Source organism: Atractosteus spatula, chromosome 12 (assembly GCF_055471065.1).
Source record: "Atractosteus spatula isolate fAtrSpa1 chromosome 12, fAtrSpa1.hap1, whole genome shotgun sequence".
In the NCBI taxonomy this organism is placed as follows: domain Eukaryota; kingdom Metazoa; phylum Chordata; class Actinopteri; order Semionotiformes; family Lepisosteidae; genus Atractosteus; species Atractosteus spatula.
In genome coordinates, this window is record NC_142717.1 from 10142668 (window position 1) to 10158276 (window position 15609).

The 15609-nt window shown below is 39.9% G+C and overlaps 2 protein-coding genes and 1 long non-coding RNA gene across 3 annotated transcripts; all 3 read left to right on the forward strand.

The window, feature by feature from the left end:
- The first annotated feature begins 518 nt into the window (after nucleotides 1-518).
- Nucleotides 519-2848, forward strand: LOC148822632 (uncharacterized). Its single transcript, XR_016093848.1, has 2 exons — nucleotides 519-634; nucleotides 1276-2848. It is a non-coding gene; the product is annotated as an uncharacterized LOC148822632 (long non-coding RNA).
- Nucleotides 1279-11264, forward strand: LOC148822633 (uncharacterized). Its single transcript, XM_088929232.1, has 4 exons — nucleotides 1279-3564; nucleotides 5909-6015; nucleotides 8405-8521; nucleotides 10620-11264. Exons 2-4 carry the CDS (start codon nucleotides 5964-5966, stop codon nucleotides 10829-10831), a joined length of 381 nt encoding a protein of 126 aa, XP_088785358.1. The 5' UTR covers nucleotides 1279-3564; nucleotides 5909-5963; the 3' UTR covers nucleotides 10832-11264.
- Nucleotides 11265-12426: 1162 nt separating this feature from the next.
- On the forward strand, nucleotides 12427-15609 carry rplp1 (ribosomal protein lateral stalk subunit P1). Its single transcript, XM_088929403.1, has 4 exons — nucleotides 12427-12643; nucleotides 13433-13507; nucleotides 14707-14815; nucleotides 15487-15609. The coding sequence occupies exons 1-4, from the start codon at nucleotides 12572-12574 to the stop codon at nucleotides 15567-15569; spliced, it is 339 nt and encodes a 112-aa protein (XP_088785529.1). The 5' UTR covers nucleotides 12427-12571; the 3' UTR covers nucleotides 15570-15609.

Consider the following 15609-nt stretch of genomic DNA (forward strand, 5'->3'; position numbering starts at 1 on the left):
CAATGATAGTAAAAGAAACGAACCCAGTACTCTTTGATTGCTACATATAGAGAGCAGCACTGTTATTTCAAATTACCTTAACCTGTTGCATGTTAACTATGTATTGAGCATCGTATTAACCTTACAGGTTGTTGTTCAGGATACCTTTCAAACATTTACTCCTTAATGTAATCGCGTATGAAGTGTTCTGTTGTAAACCAAGTCAGTAAAGGAATGAAAGTATTTGCTGTCAGCTAATTTTTTTTTAGCATTTTAGCTCGTTTAGGTGTGCTTTTAAAATCTCCAGGTGGTTCTCATGAGTCCTATTAAAACAGCTCTATACAAATGCAATTAGTGATTATTTATATTAGTACCCCGGTAAAAACTGAAGCAGGCCTAAGTTCTGTATTCTGGCCCTTTTTATAATAACGGGGGGAGGTGTCGCCCAAAATATTTTTTCTTTGAGTGGTTGTAATTCACGTTTGGGGAAGACAGGTGTGCTGATGTACCCAATGAGTGACTGTCGGTATTTTAATTCTAGTGGAGGCGCTGCAGTGCTACGTGTGTACCGCCACCCTGAGCAACACGCAATGTAACCAGAACCCACAGAACTGTACCACGGGAGACACCTGCATGACTACCGTCACTAACGTCCGTAAGTAACAAGAACATGTCGCAGCAACGCCGATCAACATAGCTGTAATCATCAATTTCCCTTCGGGATCAATAAAGTCTTATCTCCAGTCCCAATGTTCATGGAGCGTAGTATATAAGGTTTCTACGTAGAAGTACAAGAATTATTTCGACGAAAGAAACTTGAAAATAGCTCAAAAATCAATTTGTCCCCTTGTTTCGTTTGGTTTGTTACTGTAGTGTAGACAGATTAAACCACTGCCGGTACGGAGAAGCGCTGATTTTGCATGACACATGCGCTACCGGAGAGAAGTGATCCTCGTCTGTTTTCCTTCTTCAATCTTTAATTTTCCATCCAATAATACAAGGGAGAAAGGGCATCCGAAAAAGATAGGTGAACACACACACACACGGAAAAGTGTTATATATATAGTTATATTTTTACAAAAAACAATGGCATTTTTGCCTTGTTAGTTTTCACGTTTTGGACGCAGCTGAGAATTGCACTTCCATCTTAAAAGCATTAAAGGGGGGAGTAGTATTAGCCGATGTTGTTTTCCGAATGCGATATCTTATATGATTCCTAAAAGATCGACTACGAATAAATATTCATTTCCTATATTGCATCTTGCGAAGTGCTTCTCCTGCTCCCTCTCTCCGCAGTGGGGCTGCACTACATCACGAAGGAGTGCTCCACCGCAGCTACGTGCGCCAGCGCCGCGGCCACCAACGTCAACCTTGTGATTGGCGGCAAGCAAGTCACCTGCTGCTCCACTAATCTCTGTGACGTCAGCGGCTTCGAGGTGACGAGGCTCAACCTCCTGCTTCTGGGGCTGCCCTCCGCTTTGCTTGTGCTGGTCATCATGGGAGCAGCGTGAAACTAAAGCACCAGCGGGGATGGCTGGTAGACAGCGGCGGTGTCTTGCTCGCCCACGAATCGCTGCCGTCTTGTTAGAAGCGGCAGCTGCTGTTCCGTTTTCCAATTATGAAAGCCCTTTGAATGCCTAATCTCATTTTGACTTGAAAATCTGGTCACTTTATTTACCGGCCGATCAAAATACCACTGGACGTGTTTAAAAGATATGAGAGTGGTAATAACTCACTTGCGTTTAAATCCCCTTTTTATTTGAAATATCGTTTTTATGGGTTAAATACTACAGAAACTGTCATCAAGAAAAAAAAATCGTGTATCACGTAATTTCGAACAAATGATCTCGTTCTAACGAGATATTACTTGGTGGTGTAATTACGAGATACAAATCATCATCTGCGTGTGTGAACAACCTGTTGCACTGTGCAATGACAGCACCCAGAAGCGACCGAGAGCTCAGCTGAAACTGAGGGCTTAGTGTGCTGCTCAGTTGCAAATTGTGCACGGAGTGACGGTGCACAAGGGTTTAGTCACAATGAAATGTTACAATATTCAGCTTTGTCAATTATTAACATAAAGACACCAAGACTTATCCTTAAACAACAAAGTGCACCGTGCAATCGCTCAAAAATGAAAGCCAACTACGGATAATGTAGATATTTTGTGAAAATTATGCTATGGCGTGATTATCACATTGAGTACGCGGTAATGTACCATCTCGTAATTATGAGATAGTTCACGCAATTACGAGATACACATTTTTTTTCCCTTGATGGCAGCGAGGCGCGTTCGTAATACATCTACACTATACTAAGAATTAATTAATACTGCAATACTCTTTCAAACTGCTGTATTCCGATATATTATATCATTGAGCACCATTCCTTTACATAGTTCCACAATTTTAATTTACACAAGAAATTTCCTGATGCATGACACTAACCAAAAATAAAAAATACAACCTTGCACATTAAAATGGTGGAGAAGGTCCAAAATAGATTATTTCTTTAAAAATAAACAGGGGAACCGCTTCTCATTGTGGTAGATGAACGCATAATTCCGTAAAATTATTTTATATCTGTGTGGCCTTGATTATACAAGTTGCTGCGGTGACATACAGATAATAATTATACCGGTATCCATCTCCATTTGTCACTCTGTAGTTTTGCGTTTACTCTGTGCTCACGGTCTTCATTTTCAATTAAGGGTCAATTGTTTTCAGTGAAATAGTTGTATTATTAATAACCATCATCATTTTTATTTTTTAGCTGACACCATTGTCAATAAAATCAACAAGGAAATTCTTCATGTAAACAGATAATGGGTGTAAATAAAACCGAACAATAAAAGTCACTGAATATTAAAGTATGCTGTTAAAAACTCCCTGACTTCCTAAGAAATGTGCCAATAAGATATTTATTACCATTAAAAAATATGGTATGTTGTGTTTGATGACATTTGATCATTTCCATTTGATTTTTCAATGGCTTTTCACTAAATATAAAATTAAACCTAAAAGATTAGCAATAATAAATATCTCATTTCACCTACATCTGTAAGGTTTTCATTTCACAAATGTATTTGTGTAACTGTTAACATCGTGCTGATATTTATTTAAAGTATTGGGAAAGCAAATCAGTTTGGAGTTTTATGAAATCTCTTTTAAGACTGAATGATCTCCTATGATTTTATTCCTTTGAGTCTTTAAATATATCAATATTATGTCCCAGAACAATATACAAATTGCTAGGCAGCAGTAAAGTTTCGTATGAACAATCTCGTACAATACCAGTGTACAAGAAGACAGCGATTTAGGTTTTAATTGGTTGGGTGTGTATATAATAAAATGAACAAAACACAATAAGAAACAAACTGGCTTGGTAACTTCTTGTCCAACACAGTCATTAAAAAGTTAACACCTAGTTTTTTTTTGTCTCCATGCATACACAAATATTTGATTTTTGTGTGTCTGTGTTTGTGTGTCTGGCCTGCGCTGGACTGGCATCCTGTCCAGGGTGCACCCTGCCTTGTGCCCGCTGCTTGCTGGGATAGGCTCTTGCAACCCTGATCTGAAAGAAGAGGTTAGTAAATGGATGATGGAAAGGTCTCTACCAATCAGCTGGATCAGATATGTGAGTGTTTCACGAAGAAGATTAAATTAAGTGAGTAATGACGGCTTTTGACACCAGAAGTATCAGAGCAGTGGATGTTTTTGGTTGCGAGCTGAATTTGAATATCCAGGGAAATGTTTCCTTTGAAAGCACTGTTGCTGTTTGCAGCGACATATTTATGCAAAGGTGGTCAGTTCTGCAGTGAGTGCTAGAAAAAGTCAGCAAAAACTGGCAGTGAAGGGTGATACAAGTTTGTTTCTGATATCAAGGATTGCCAGGCTGTGTAAGACCCACCAAGTGTTCCATTGAAGTTGCAGGTAGGAAATTACTTGTGGATTATCCAGGTGCTTTTTTAAAAAAGATTTTTAAATTTATTTTTAAGAAAGTGCCAGGATAGCACAATATATAGGGGTTGCGAGGTGGCAAATGCTCATTTTTTCTGAGACTCTGAAGTGAATTCAGTCTTATTTTTTTCAAACATACAGTGCCCGTATGTTTAAAGAAAAAGTTTATATTTTTTTTTCTTTGAATAATTTTACCTCACTGAAAGGTTCAATTTCTCTCATATTTTTAGTGTGAGATCCAGCTGATAAACAACAAAGACATTTTTTCATAGCCTTTTTTGCTCATCTTTACCAAGGATGCCCATAATTCTGGCAGGCACTGTAATTAGCCAGTCTTGTTTGTGTCATTAGGTGATAGGCAACCCTGTACTGGATAAAATGTTTAGAAAATGGATGGATGGAGTTATAAGACTGAGTTTTAATGGCTGAATGACTCGCGAGCTCTAATATGGATTTGGAGATCCTTCCACAGTCTTGAAACAGAACCAGAAGCTAACTCTCAGATATGGAGACTTGTATTTGGAACAGAATATATCTACACTGTATCAGTTGTAAGAACTGAATGTATTTTTATTGACTGTGTCTATGTTACAAATACTTGCAACTATGCAGAGGTGTTGGAGCCCCGACAGCGTAAACATCAGTCTGTGAATGCAGTCCACCTTGTCTTCAAGGAACATAAACCATGTAAACCATAATTATCTAGCATTCTGTATCTCTAGAATCAGAAAACGCACAAGAACCTTCTTCACAACACATGGCGAAACATTTCTTTACAAGAAGGGCTTTTGTTGTTGGTGTGTAACAGGAAGCAAAACACTTCCAGTGCAATGCAGTGAGGTAGATTAAACTATTAGGATGCAGTACAGTGAGCACTTAATACTCCAGACACCCTATTAAACACAACATGCTTCCGAAAGCTTAGCACAATTAACAGAAAAGGATTTTCTGTAAAAATAGGCCCTCTCTCCTTATGAATGCTCTGAAAAGCCCTGAGATGTGGCCTCAATTTAGTATGTACTTCACTGTGGGCTGTAGCCTCTAGTGTCTTTTCTTATTGTCAGATTAATCCCACATTATTTTCACAGCTCTTCAATATATCATTTCGGAGCACTCGGACGAAGATTACACAAATAAACATGTTACCTTCTCCTAGTTTCATTTGAGATCACAGTTTCACCTGGTCCTAAAAAATAAACAGAAGAAGTGGAGTAGTTTCAATGATGGGAGTGTTCTGCATTCCTTTGTAACAGAAATAATAAGCTTGGTGACAGGCAGTTGTTGTGGAGGTTCTGCACTCAGGAAACATGAGAAATATAATGTTTTGTTCACCGAGAAAAACTGAAAACATATTCCTAACACATTGCTCCATATTGCAACATTTTTAGTGTATTACAGATATCGTAAAGAAAAAAAAGAATGAGAACCACAATATTCAAAAGTAAAAATCCACATATTGCATAAACAAACAGTCGACAATTTGTATGTATTAGTGACACATTAAATGCTAAAGGTTGGGATTTGTTTGTTCACAAAATAATGACAAAAATATGTAAAAATGCATTATGCTTTAGTTATTATTTCATGTAAAATATCAGAATAAATTGACTTAATTACTTTAATCAGGTTTAAAAGAATAATAATCCAGTTCTTATTGAGTCCCTTCTGCAAGTCAGGTTGTGCAAGTATGTATGAATGCTATACATTGTGCAAGTTTTAAAGTCCTGAAATAAAATACAAGAACACAGTTCAGAACAATATCTGCTGATAGATTAAAAAAAAACTGTAAAACCAGATTTTTAAATCACAAGGCTATGTACCAAATTTGACCAAACTGGGAAGGGGGTTAATTTCAGTTTCCATTTTGCTGAGTATTGATTCTGCTGTACATGAACTCAAAGAGAGCAGAACAAGATTTTGTGTCAGTATGGGTGGATCCTCCAATTGTAAGTGGAGTCTGTTGTACACAGAGGCACAGAGGACACACGCAGGAGTACTGTCACTGGTGGACTTGAAAGACCAAAAATGAAGATTATCCTGGTTCCCCTGCTAGTTCTTTGTCTTGATGTCACTTCAGGTAAATTCTCTGACTGAACTACTATTATGTTAGTGTATTCGTTAATTGTACGGTATGTTTATATACAATATAGTACTGGTAACTACCTGTTTAAAGTCTGATTCTTCAATGGTAATTATCAGGATTGAGCTTCTGACAAATTACTTCTCATTTGCTGTACTTTTAATGACTGTTTTAGAATTTTGGCAATAACAATGATATAAATCTAAAAATACAGATCAAATACATAATTGTACCATACTGTATGTAAGAGAATCAGAGAGGAATCATAACATACAGCCTTAAGTGTATAGCTTATATTTAATTTGGGATGGTAAATATTTATGTGGACAGAGTTGGTGACACAGTCTGACTTGGGATTTCTGTGAAAGCTGAGCGTGCAGCCAGTTCAATCCATTTCTGGATCCAAAGGTGGAAAACTTGCTTCAGTCCTGCATTTCCTAGACATTTTCTGAAGCTAACCCTGGTTGACTTTGTCAGTGCTTTTGAGGATTTTGAATACTGGTATCAGTTTCCCTCATAGTCTTCTCTGCTCTATACTAGAAAGTTTCAGTTCGATTCGCGCCCTGTCAGTTTAGGAGATTCCTTTATGTCCCAAAACGGATCTGGTTGCTCTTTTCTTAACCGATTCCAGAGAAACAATATATTTTCGATAAAGTGGTGACCAGAATCATACACAATATTCTAAATTAATACATTCAAAATTAGAATATAATTCTAAATTCTATTGCAAATAGGATCCTCTCCCTCACCTAATGCACTCTTGGTGTATCCAGTGTCACTGACTCAGAGGTTTTGTAACAGCATTCTTGACAGAGGAGTTTTCGTAGTGAATGATAAAAATCTGCATTACTGTATTTTGTTGGTTATGCTACTGTCCACTGGTGCTGAAAGTAAAAATTCTTATTAGAAATATTTGTGTTTTTGACACTCAAAATTATGTCAACATTATCTATTGCTGTGTGTATTATCTGTGTAGGGAAATATTTTGGGTTATATTTCCAAACAATACCGACCTACGTTGATCAGGGACACATTGCAGTAGAAGGTACCAGCCATTGGATGAGCCGTTAAACTGAGTTCTTGACCAAATTGTCTTTAAAGATCCCATGGCACTATTTGGAAGAGTAGGGATGTTAGCCCTTAAGTTCTAGATAAACTCCATTTGAGGAAAACTCAATCTGGTTTACCTCTCCCATAATTGAATTGAGTCAGTGATGCATTTCTAAATTCCCCAACCCATCTACTGTGGAGATGGGCTGCTGGTGCACCTGAGAATTACTCAGGTTGATACTGCACTTTAATTGTGGATAAAATGGGAATTTTCATACATGAAAAAGTTATTTTAGAATACTTTGGGAAGGAAAACACTAAATTAATAAACTTTAATTTTAAAATTATAAAAGCAAATCTATAGAAATAGATCTAATTGGAATTTAAAAATCCATTAAAAAGTGTAATTCCAGTGTTATGAACTCTATAATTCTTTATTACCGATAATAAGTGCCAATTATTTAATTGTATTACATTTAAACTAATTAAACATTGCATTTGTAGTATTACTATTAAGTAAAACGTGACACGCCCAGCAATCACAGGATTGCTGGAAAAACACTGCCACCTACTGGTAGAACACAATACCTCTACATGGTACCTGAGTGAGAGATGGTACAGAATAAGCATAGAGACAATCGGATTCACCCAAACTTTTCATCAGGTGAAACCATATATTAAAGCTACACTTTTGGAAAAAAAAACAACAACCTTTTTTCAAAGCAAAACTAACCATGTCAAGGTTTCCTTGATTTAAAAATCTTATGTTTTGAACAATTTGCAATATGAAAGCCGTAACTGTTAAAGCTCAATTATTAAATACAAAACAAAGCTAACTTGAAAGCATAAATAATCATCGGGGTTTTCATTAAAATATTTCTGTCTAATTTATTTTGCAGTTACGACAGTGGTATTATTGGACATACTGTGGACTTCCCTGAATCATAATTCACTTTCAATGTACAGCTGACTTTTAAAGTGAATGAAACCTACAATCACAAAATTTAAAATCAGAAAAATTGTTTCCCAATCATTTAACACAAATGGGTTATTTTTTTTAAGTCAGTGTCATAGAAACGTCTGATTACGTTCATTAAAATTATGAAGAGGCAAAATGTCACTGTTCAGATTTGTCTCTAACAAATAATCTCATTTATTTTGTGGTTTTATTTCAGAGACTTCAGCACCCCTATTAATTGTACTGTTTAAAAAAAATTGTGAGACAATCTGAATTTTGTCTTTATTTGGTGCACCTACACAAAAGTACATACTTATTACAACTGCCTCACTCGTAATTGGCACTAGTCAATGAAAACACCATTTTCCTTTTTCTCAGTTGTTGCATTAGACTGCTATGTGTGTCCATCGACATCTACCAATGAAGATTGCAACAAGAACACACAGAGCTGTCAGGCCCCCCTGGACACATGCATGACAACTGTAGTCACTTCAGGTGAGAAACTGAGACCAATCAGTAGACTGTGGACACACCTTTCTCCTCCTGCAGGCTGGCCAGATGTAATCATGTCAATAATGCTGCTTACCTGCTTATAAACTGGGTAACAAACACCAAGCCTCAGCAACTTGTAAAAATCTGGCAACAAAGAGCCACATCCAGACACTGAAATTCTATTTGTAACGGTTTGCTTCTCCTATTTATTAGATGGTTTCTATAACAAGGATCGAGTGCAGCGATCGCTGACAATTAACGATATTTAAGATGATCTATGATACATATGATGAATGATACATAAGAAACACCTGGCTTACAAAGAAGAAACATCTACAGATTTAAAAAATAAAAGCACTGCAGGGCAAGAGCAAAGTTTATGCATTTACACTGCACTTTAGCTGTAGGGGAGATGGTTTCCTCTAAGAGGAATTTTGATAAAATGCTGTCCCAAAGGGTTACAAAATTATCTGAGGTGTGAGTAATATTCTGCTTACCATTTCTGATGTACTTTTCAAATATTATTCCCACCATATTTATTTACGTGATATACATTCTTGATTGAATCTCCTTACAAAACTAATTCCCAATACTGTGCCTGGTGACCAACACACCTCTTGGTTTTTGTTCCAACCAAGTTGTTACAGTATTGAATTTGCTATTGACTTAATAATGGGATGAATTTGAACTGTGTGACGGTTTGCAGATTTTAACCCTACTGGAGGCAGCCTTTTAACCATTGCATTTCAAACAAATCCCAAACTCTTGAGGCAAAAAAGTACTTGCAAATATCCCAAGCAAAGCAGCTTATTAATTCAATTAAAGCTTCAGGTAGGTAACTAAGCTCAGCTGGAATGAAACCCTGCAGGTCTGTAGACCTCTTCAGGCCCAGATTTGGGGACCCCTGACCAAAAGCCTGGTCTCTGGTTAGTGGATTTTCATTGATAATTCAGTTTTGTCTCTTTTCAACTGAGACTTGGGCACGAGAATTCAAATTTCCTAACAGTTGGAACTGGGTTCAATATAGTGTGTTCGGAACATGAAGGACCGACTGGACAATAATGGGTAATAAGAGTGTCTGTGCTATTAAATGTTGAATGGTTGCTTCTCTAAGTTGCCTTGCACATTACAAAAATTAAAAAGAAAACAAAACAACAGCTGCTTAAGCCAGAACACTAAGAAGAGTGGCCATTCAGCTTCACGTAAAAGCAATGATGTGAGAGAATTAAGGGTTTATACCTTTAGTCTCAATTCAGTTTACTTATTTTCTGAATACAATTGCATTGAAGATTTAAGAATCTGAGAGGAACGACCCCGGGACAGAGCCTTGGTACTGGAGTACCTGGTAAAAAGTATCCCACTGATGATAATATGTGGTTTTGCATCCCACCATCCCGGTCACAAACTGTTCTGCCCCCTGCGCTCTGGCAAGTAGTGCCACACTATTGAAGCACAGACCACTAGACTCAAGTCTATCCCACTGTAGTACGCATCTTCAACAGCTGACTGCAATGCCTCAGACTCGACGCCCATCTGCATGTGCACTTTTTGCATTGGTCTGCCATGTTTTTTTTTCCACTACTACATATTTATGGTTCCTGTTCTTGTCATTTATTGTGTTTGTGATGTGCTACATTGTGTGGTGCAGTCTGTTGTACTGTATGTCCTGAGAGAGAGCATACGTCCCGTGAATAAGAATTCCAATGCACATAGGGCAATAAACTCCTCTACTCTACTACTCTCTCTCTCTACTCTACTTTTAGTAAATATGCAATAGGTTTATTCCATGCTGAAAAAAAGAAGAAAGACAATAAAATGTTTCGGCTGTGGAGCCTTCTTCAGGTGTGAGAAAGACAAGCATTACCTTTGCTTACTGCCTTATCTTTCTCACACCTGAAGAAGGCTCCACAGCCAAAACGTTGTTTTTCTTCTTTTTTTCAGCATGGAATAAACCTATTACTTGTTCCTTTGCAGCCTACGCATGCTGACGCAGCTCCCCACCTGAACTACTTTTAGTGAATATTTCAAGCTTCGAAACTTCAGAACTACTTTCTGTCTCTTTTTTTTTTGCCACGATTAAACTCTCTCTCTGCGTCTGTAGGCAACATCAAGGCCATCGTAAAAGCCTGCATGAGCAAGACCACCTGCTCTGCGGCCGCGTCCGGTTCCAGTGTGGACTCCTCTGGGAACCGCAACCAGGTGACCTGCTGCCAGACGAACCTGTGCAACGCCAACAGCTCCACCACAGCCAGGCTCAGCTCTCTGCTGCTGGCCCTGCCCCTGAGCTCACTGTTCCTCCTGAGCAAAACCTGACAGCAGAGAGCAAGCACCTGAGCTCAGACCGCCTGCAGTACGATAACCCCCGAGCTACTGTTTTAACTCCATATTTGAAGACAAAAAAATGATATTCTGTGTCACGTAAATTAACAAGTCATTAGATGATCTATTAATAGCTGCAATTGTGCAGCAGGATGTTGAAAGATCCTACAATTCTGTCTCTATTCCATCACTATGTCTGAGTACAACAGAGAAAAGTGCTTGTCTAACTGTAGTTAAGATTTTTCTAACTAGAGTGCTTCATAAACTAAATTATTAACTATTATTTCCTATTCTTGATCTTTTGATGTTTAGATGAACTGCTTACACAAAGAGAAACATGGAAAGATTAAAACCAGGAGCAGTAGATGACTTATTCAATTTTACAAAGTGTGTATGTATGATAAATGACAACAAAACATTAAAAATCTGAACTGAAGTACAAGACCTAATTATTTTCTTTCCCCCCCCCCAATTCACCAGTTTATTAGTACATGAAGATTCTCTTGGTCAGGGAGTGTGTTTCGTTCCAGTTAATGACCTGAATCAAGTTGCTCAGGGATAAATTGGACTAATCTCCCAGCTCTTCAGGTACTGATGCTTTAAAGAGAACCAGCAGACACAAAAGTCATTCCTGGACTCAGGATCCCCTCCGCGGGATGTTAACATGGCCTTTACTTCAGGGACGTTGTCGCATGAAACACTCAACCAGATAACTTTTATTTTTCAAAATTAAACACCCATCTTTTCTAACACACACTAGAAACGTCGACGGTGGCAACCACTTGAATCCAGAGCTCTCCTTTTACAATACAACTGTAACTGTAATCCTTTAGCATTTTATTTCCGTCCCAACTTATGAAATGCAAACATTCGCTGGATTCAAACACACTGCATTACGAAATAAAATTAACGCATACAGCGAAGAAACCATTTCAAATGGATAGGGTTGCCCTCGGACAGTTCGGTTTCTGATTTAAAAAGTCCTTGTTTGAATATTAACGTTACATCAGCCAGTGCCCAAATCTAACAGAGGATCCCTTGGAGGCACGACCAGGAGGAGTGAAGGTGGGGGACAGGAAGGAGTCTGATCGGCTGAAAATGTATACATATTGACACATATGCACAATTTATTAGTGGTTTAACCCTGGTGCCCTGGTTAGTACGGAGACGTGGCACTCATCCCCAATAAGGATCCCCTATTTAAACCAAAAAAACAAATTAAACCATGCAGCCCGTAAGAAAAACTGTCTAAAATCAGAAAATATTACACGCATCCGAAGTACCAAAGGATCAAATACTGTAAGCTTCGTCAATGTAGATCGACTAAAAAAACCCAAATCCGACACCGTTGTAAAAGTGTTGATTTTATACACTACTTTAAACGACCTTCCAAAGAAAAAAAAATCCATATTTGTGTACGGGTAACTTCTCAACAACCTCAGAAACACCAACTTAAAAACCAGCAGCCCGTAGCCCTGCACAAGTGAATGTGTGTCGCACAAGCGCACACGTGTGGCCCCGCCGTCTTTCTCCGCCCAAGGTTAACGTGACGTCACAGTCACTTCAAATAGCTAATCCCCGCCCTTCTACTTCCTCTTTCCGCTCCCGCTGAGCCAGTACGTGTGGTGCCTAAGGTGCTCGGTCCTTCATCTGAAGCTAAGGCCTCTGAATCCGGCGACTAGCACTCCTTTTTTTAGGCATCCAACGCCAAAAACCTTCCCACCTTCGAGAATCATGGCTTCCGTGTCCGAACTCGCCTGTATTTACTCGGCTCTCATCCTCCACGATGATGAAGTCACCGTCACAGTAAGTCTCCCCCGGCCGCTGTCAGACGGGTCCAACTCAACATGGCGGAGAGCCGGAAAGTGTTTCATGTGGTGCGCTTGCAGACAGCGGCCAGTGCGTCCACTGCCTTCGCACGACAGCTTCAGTGTCGGCTTGTGTTAGCGGTGCATGCTTTAAAGTGCCGACATATGTTCATTTTGGGTCTGGGATTTTACAAGTCCCAATCGCTTTGTGGCTTGTAAAAATGTCACTGACTGGTTGGCATTAGTGTTTTTTACAAGTCGTAGTTAAGTAACTAACCCATGTGCTATAAAGTGCAGTGATATTACAGTTGGCTCCTCCGTGAGTGGAGAGGATTAAACCTTCAGTTTAAAGATTAAAATGAACATTCATGGTTGTTTTCATTACTTTGCTTGTGGAGCACCTGGCCTCCAACTTGGGCCCTACTGTTATACTGCTGGACACGTGTTTTCTCCCAGGGAGCTGCAGGAGGTCCTGTATTATAGGAGTAGTTTTGTCCAGTATAACTGTTCTAGATGCACGTGTTCAAACCCGTTATGATTTACTTTAAACTGCGATCACCAGCATTAAACTCTGCCTAGATGAGGCCAGTACAGTCGGTGCCAGATGAGAGCAATGTGCTTTTAACGGTGTTGAATGAAACCTGCAGTTTCGCTTCCTGTGATGTTGCTGTCCAGTATAAATCCCACCTGCTGCGTGCTGATGTCCTCTGAGAGCGTAGGGCTTGGAAAAAGCCTGCTTTGGGTGGACGTGCTGATGTGAAGCCTCACTCGGTCCCTGTCTTTGCAGGAGGACAAGCTCAACGCCCTCATCAAGGCGGCCGGAGTGACAGTGGAGCCCTTCTGGCCTGGTCTGTTTGCCAAGGTGAGCTACTGCACTGTCTCACCCTGCTACTGCTTCCACACCTTAAACATTTTATTGGCTTTTCCCCCCAGAGTGGGGGAAAAAAGCCCCGTTTGCTTACACACACACAGTAGACACACACATGCACTTCTTTTTAAGAATTTTTTTTACCTGTGCTCTTTAAAGTTGGGTCAATTCTTAAACACCAAAGTTATTGAAAGTTAGTCTGTTTTATGCAGATTGCTGTTTACAGTTGAATTTACACTAATTAGACCGTTAATGCATCTTGAGTTTTTTTCAGATGAAGATTACATTAATGAAAAAGATGGATGAAATCTGTACAGTGATCAAAGTAGTGCCTAATGGTGCATTTATGAGGATTTCTAATGTCAATATTAGTGAAGTTTAAGATTAAGACACAGACAGGAGCTGTTGCGTGTCAACAGGAAGAATACATGACAACTAACATTGAACAACTTTTAAATGGCCCATTTGGATATCTTTTGTATAGGAAGCATATTAAATCTTGGAGTTTAAAGTATGACGGTTCACGAGGTAGAATCCTTTTTCTCAAGAGCCTTTTGCTTCAGACCCAAGCTCGTTGAATGGGTATCTGCTTTGCTGTTGTACAATATAAAAAGAATAGATTGTAGCAGAATTATTGGTGCTGTATGTGTTTTTTTAACTATTGGGGAAACGCTTTTCTTATGACAAATTGCAAACTGAAGCTCAAGAGTGACTGAAACCAGGCTCAATAAAGGCAGTGTGAGCAGGGGTCTCTAGTCCTGGGCATGGATTATCTGAAGGTTTTCTGCAATCTGTTAAAAGCATCAACACCTAAAGAGCTTGGGAAGATTGCTATTATAATCCAGTTTAGCCAGAAGATTGAGATCTGGGTGTGATGGTTATTGGTAGAAAGTGAGTTATCATGATCCTTCAGAGCTGGTATTGGAGATCCCCTGCCTTCACCCTGGATACAGTCTAGTGTGAGCAGACGGTTTCAGGTAATATAATATTTAATTGATCTGCTGGAGGAGGTCATGAGACACATTTTTTCCGAATGAAACACCACAGGGCCTGGGGGGGTGGGGGGTGGGGGGTAGGTTCGAACCCGGCTCGCCGTTCCGGTCCCTGCTCTTCCCCGACCGAGGGGCCCGTGAAGGCAGGGCCAGCCCGCGGGCGACGCCTGCGCTCGTCTCACCTCGCGTCCTCCGTTCCAGGCCCTGGCCAACGTGGACATCGGCAGCCTGATCTGCAGCGTCGGTGCCGGCGGAGGAGCCCCCGCCGCCGCCGCCGCCACCCCCGGAGCGCCCGCCGCCGCCGCCCCAGGTAAGGATCCCTGCCTGCCAGGCGGGGCCAGGTCCCCTTCCAGAAGAAACCGGCTGCCCCTGCCCACCCAGAGAAAAGTTTCGTAGCTCTTTCTTGGGAAGCAGGAGTGTTTATTTTTACGGAAGGTGGCTCACACTGTTATAGGATGACTCGACGGTGGGAGTATTGCAGAATACAGTTTGCCCTCAAGTACTTGTGGCTTTTTTTTTTAAAACTACCTGAACATCAAGAAATGTGTTACAGATGAGAGGAGATGTTTTGGCCAGATAGGCTCATAACTAGTTGATCCACGGATCTCCTGCAGTCGCTTTGTGAAAGAAGCCAGGTTATCGGCTTCAGTCACATGGCTGAGTAGTTTGTGGCTTCGTCGCACAGCCTTCTGGGTAAAGAAGTGCCTGCTTTTGTTGCCAAGGTTCTTCAGACTGAAATGTAGCCTTTAAGCAGTTACATGATGGTGTGGTTTACAGGTGTCTTTACCAGGTTACTTACAGATAAGTTATATTCTCAATTACATGATTTCTATAGCAAGCCTTCGAAGAAACATTGTTAAGCTTACCTCTCATGCTTTCCTGCCATGATGCGTAAATGAAGGGTCCCCTGGAATGGGAGAGTCGGGATTCTGTCATTCCTGCTGCGCTGACTGTAATTAACTGGGACTTTCCTCGTTACAGCTGAAAAGGAGGAGAAGAAAGAAGAGAAGAAGGAAGAGTCTGAGGAGTCTGATGATGACATGGGCTTTGGTCTCTTTGACTAAGTTTTTGTAGAAATTGGGAAAAATAAAAAACTGAAAATGA

Excerpts from the sequence above, each read along its gene's own strand:
- LOC148822633 (XM_088929232.1), top strand. The coding sequence starts at position 5,964 with ATGAAGATTATCCTGGTTCCCCTGCTAGTTCTTTGTCTTGATGTCACT. Across the intron at positions 6,016-8,404 it reads TTGTCTTGATGTCACTTCAG|TTGTTGCATTAGACTGCTAT; the intron begins GTAAATTCTCTG and ends CCTTTTTCTCAG. Across the intron at positions 8,522-10,619 it reads GACAACTGTAGTCACTTCAG|GCAACATCAAGGCCATCGTA; the intron begins GTGAGAAACTGA and ends CTGCGTCTGTAG.
- rplp1 (XM_088929403.1), top strand. The coding sequence starts at position 12,572 with ATGGCTTCCGTGTCCGAACTCGCCTGTATTTACTCGGCTCTCATCCTC. Across the intron at positions 13,508-14,706 it reads GGCCTGGTCTGTTTGCCAAG|GCCCTGGCCAACGTGGACAT; the intron begins GTGAGCTACTGC and ends CCTCCGTTCCAG. Across the intron at positions 14,816-15,486 it reads GCCCGCCGCCGCCGCCCCAG|CTGAAAAGGAGGAGAAGAAA; the intron begins GTAAGGATCCCT and ends TCCTCGTTACAG.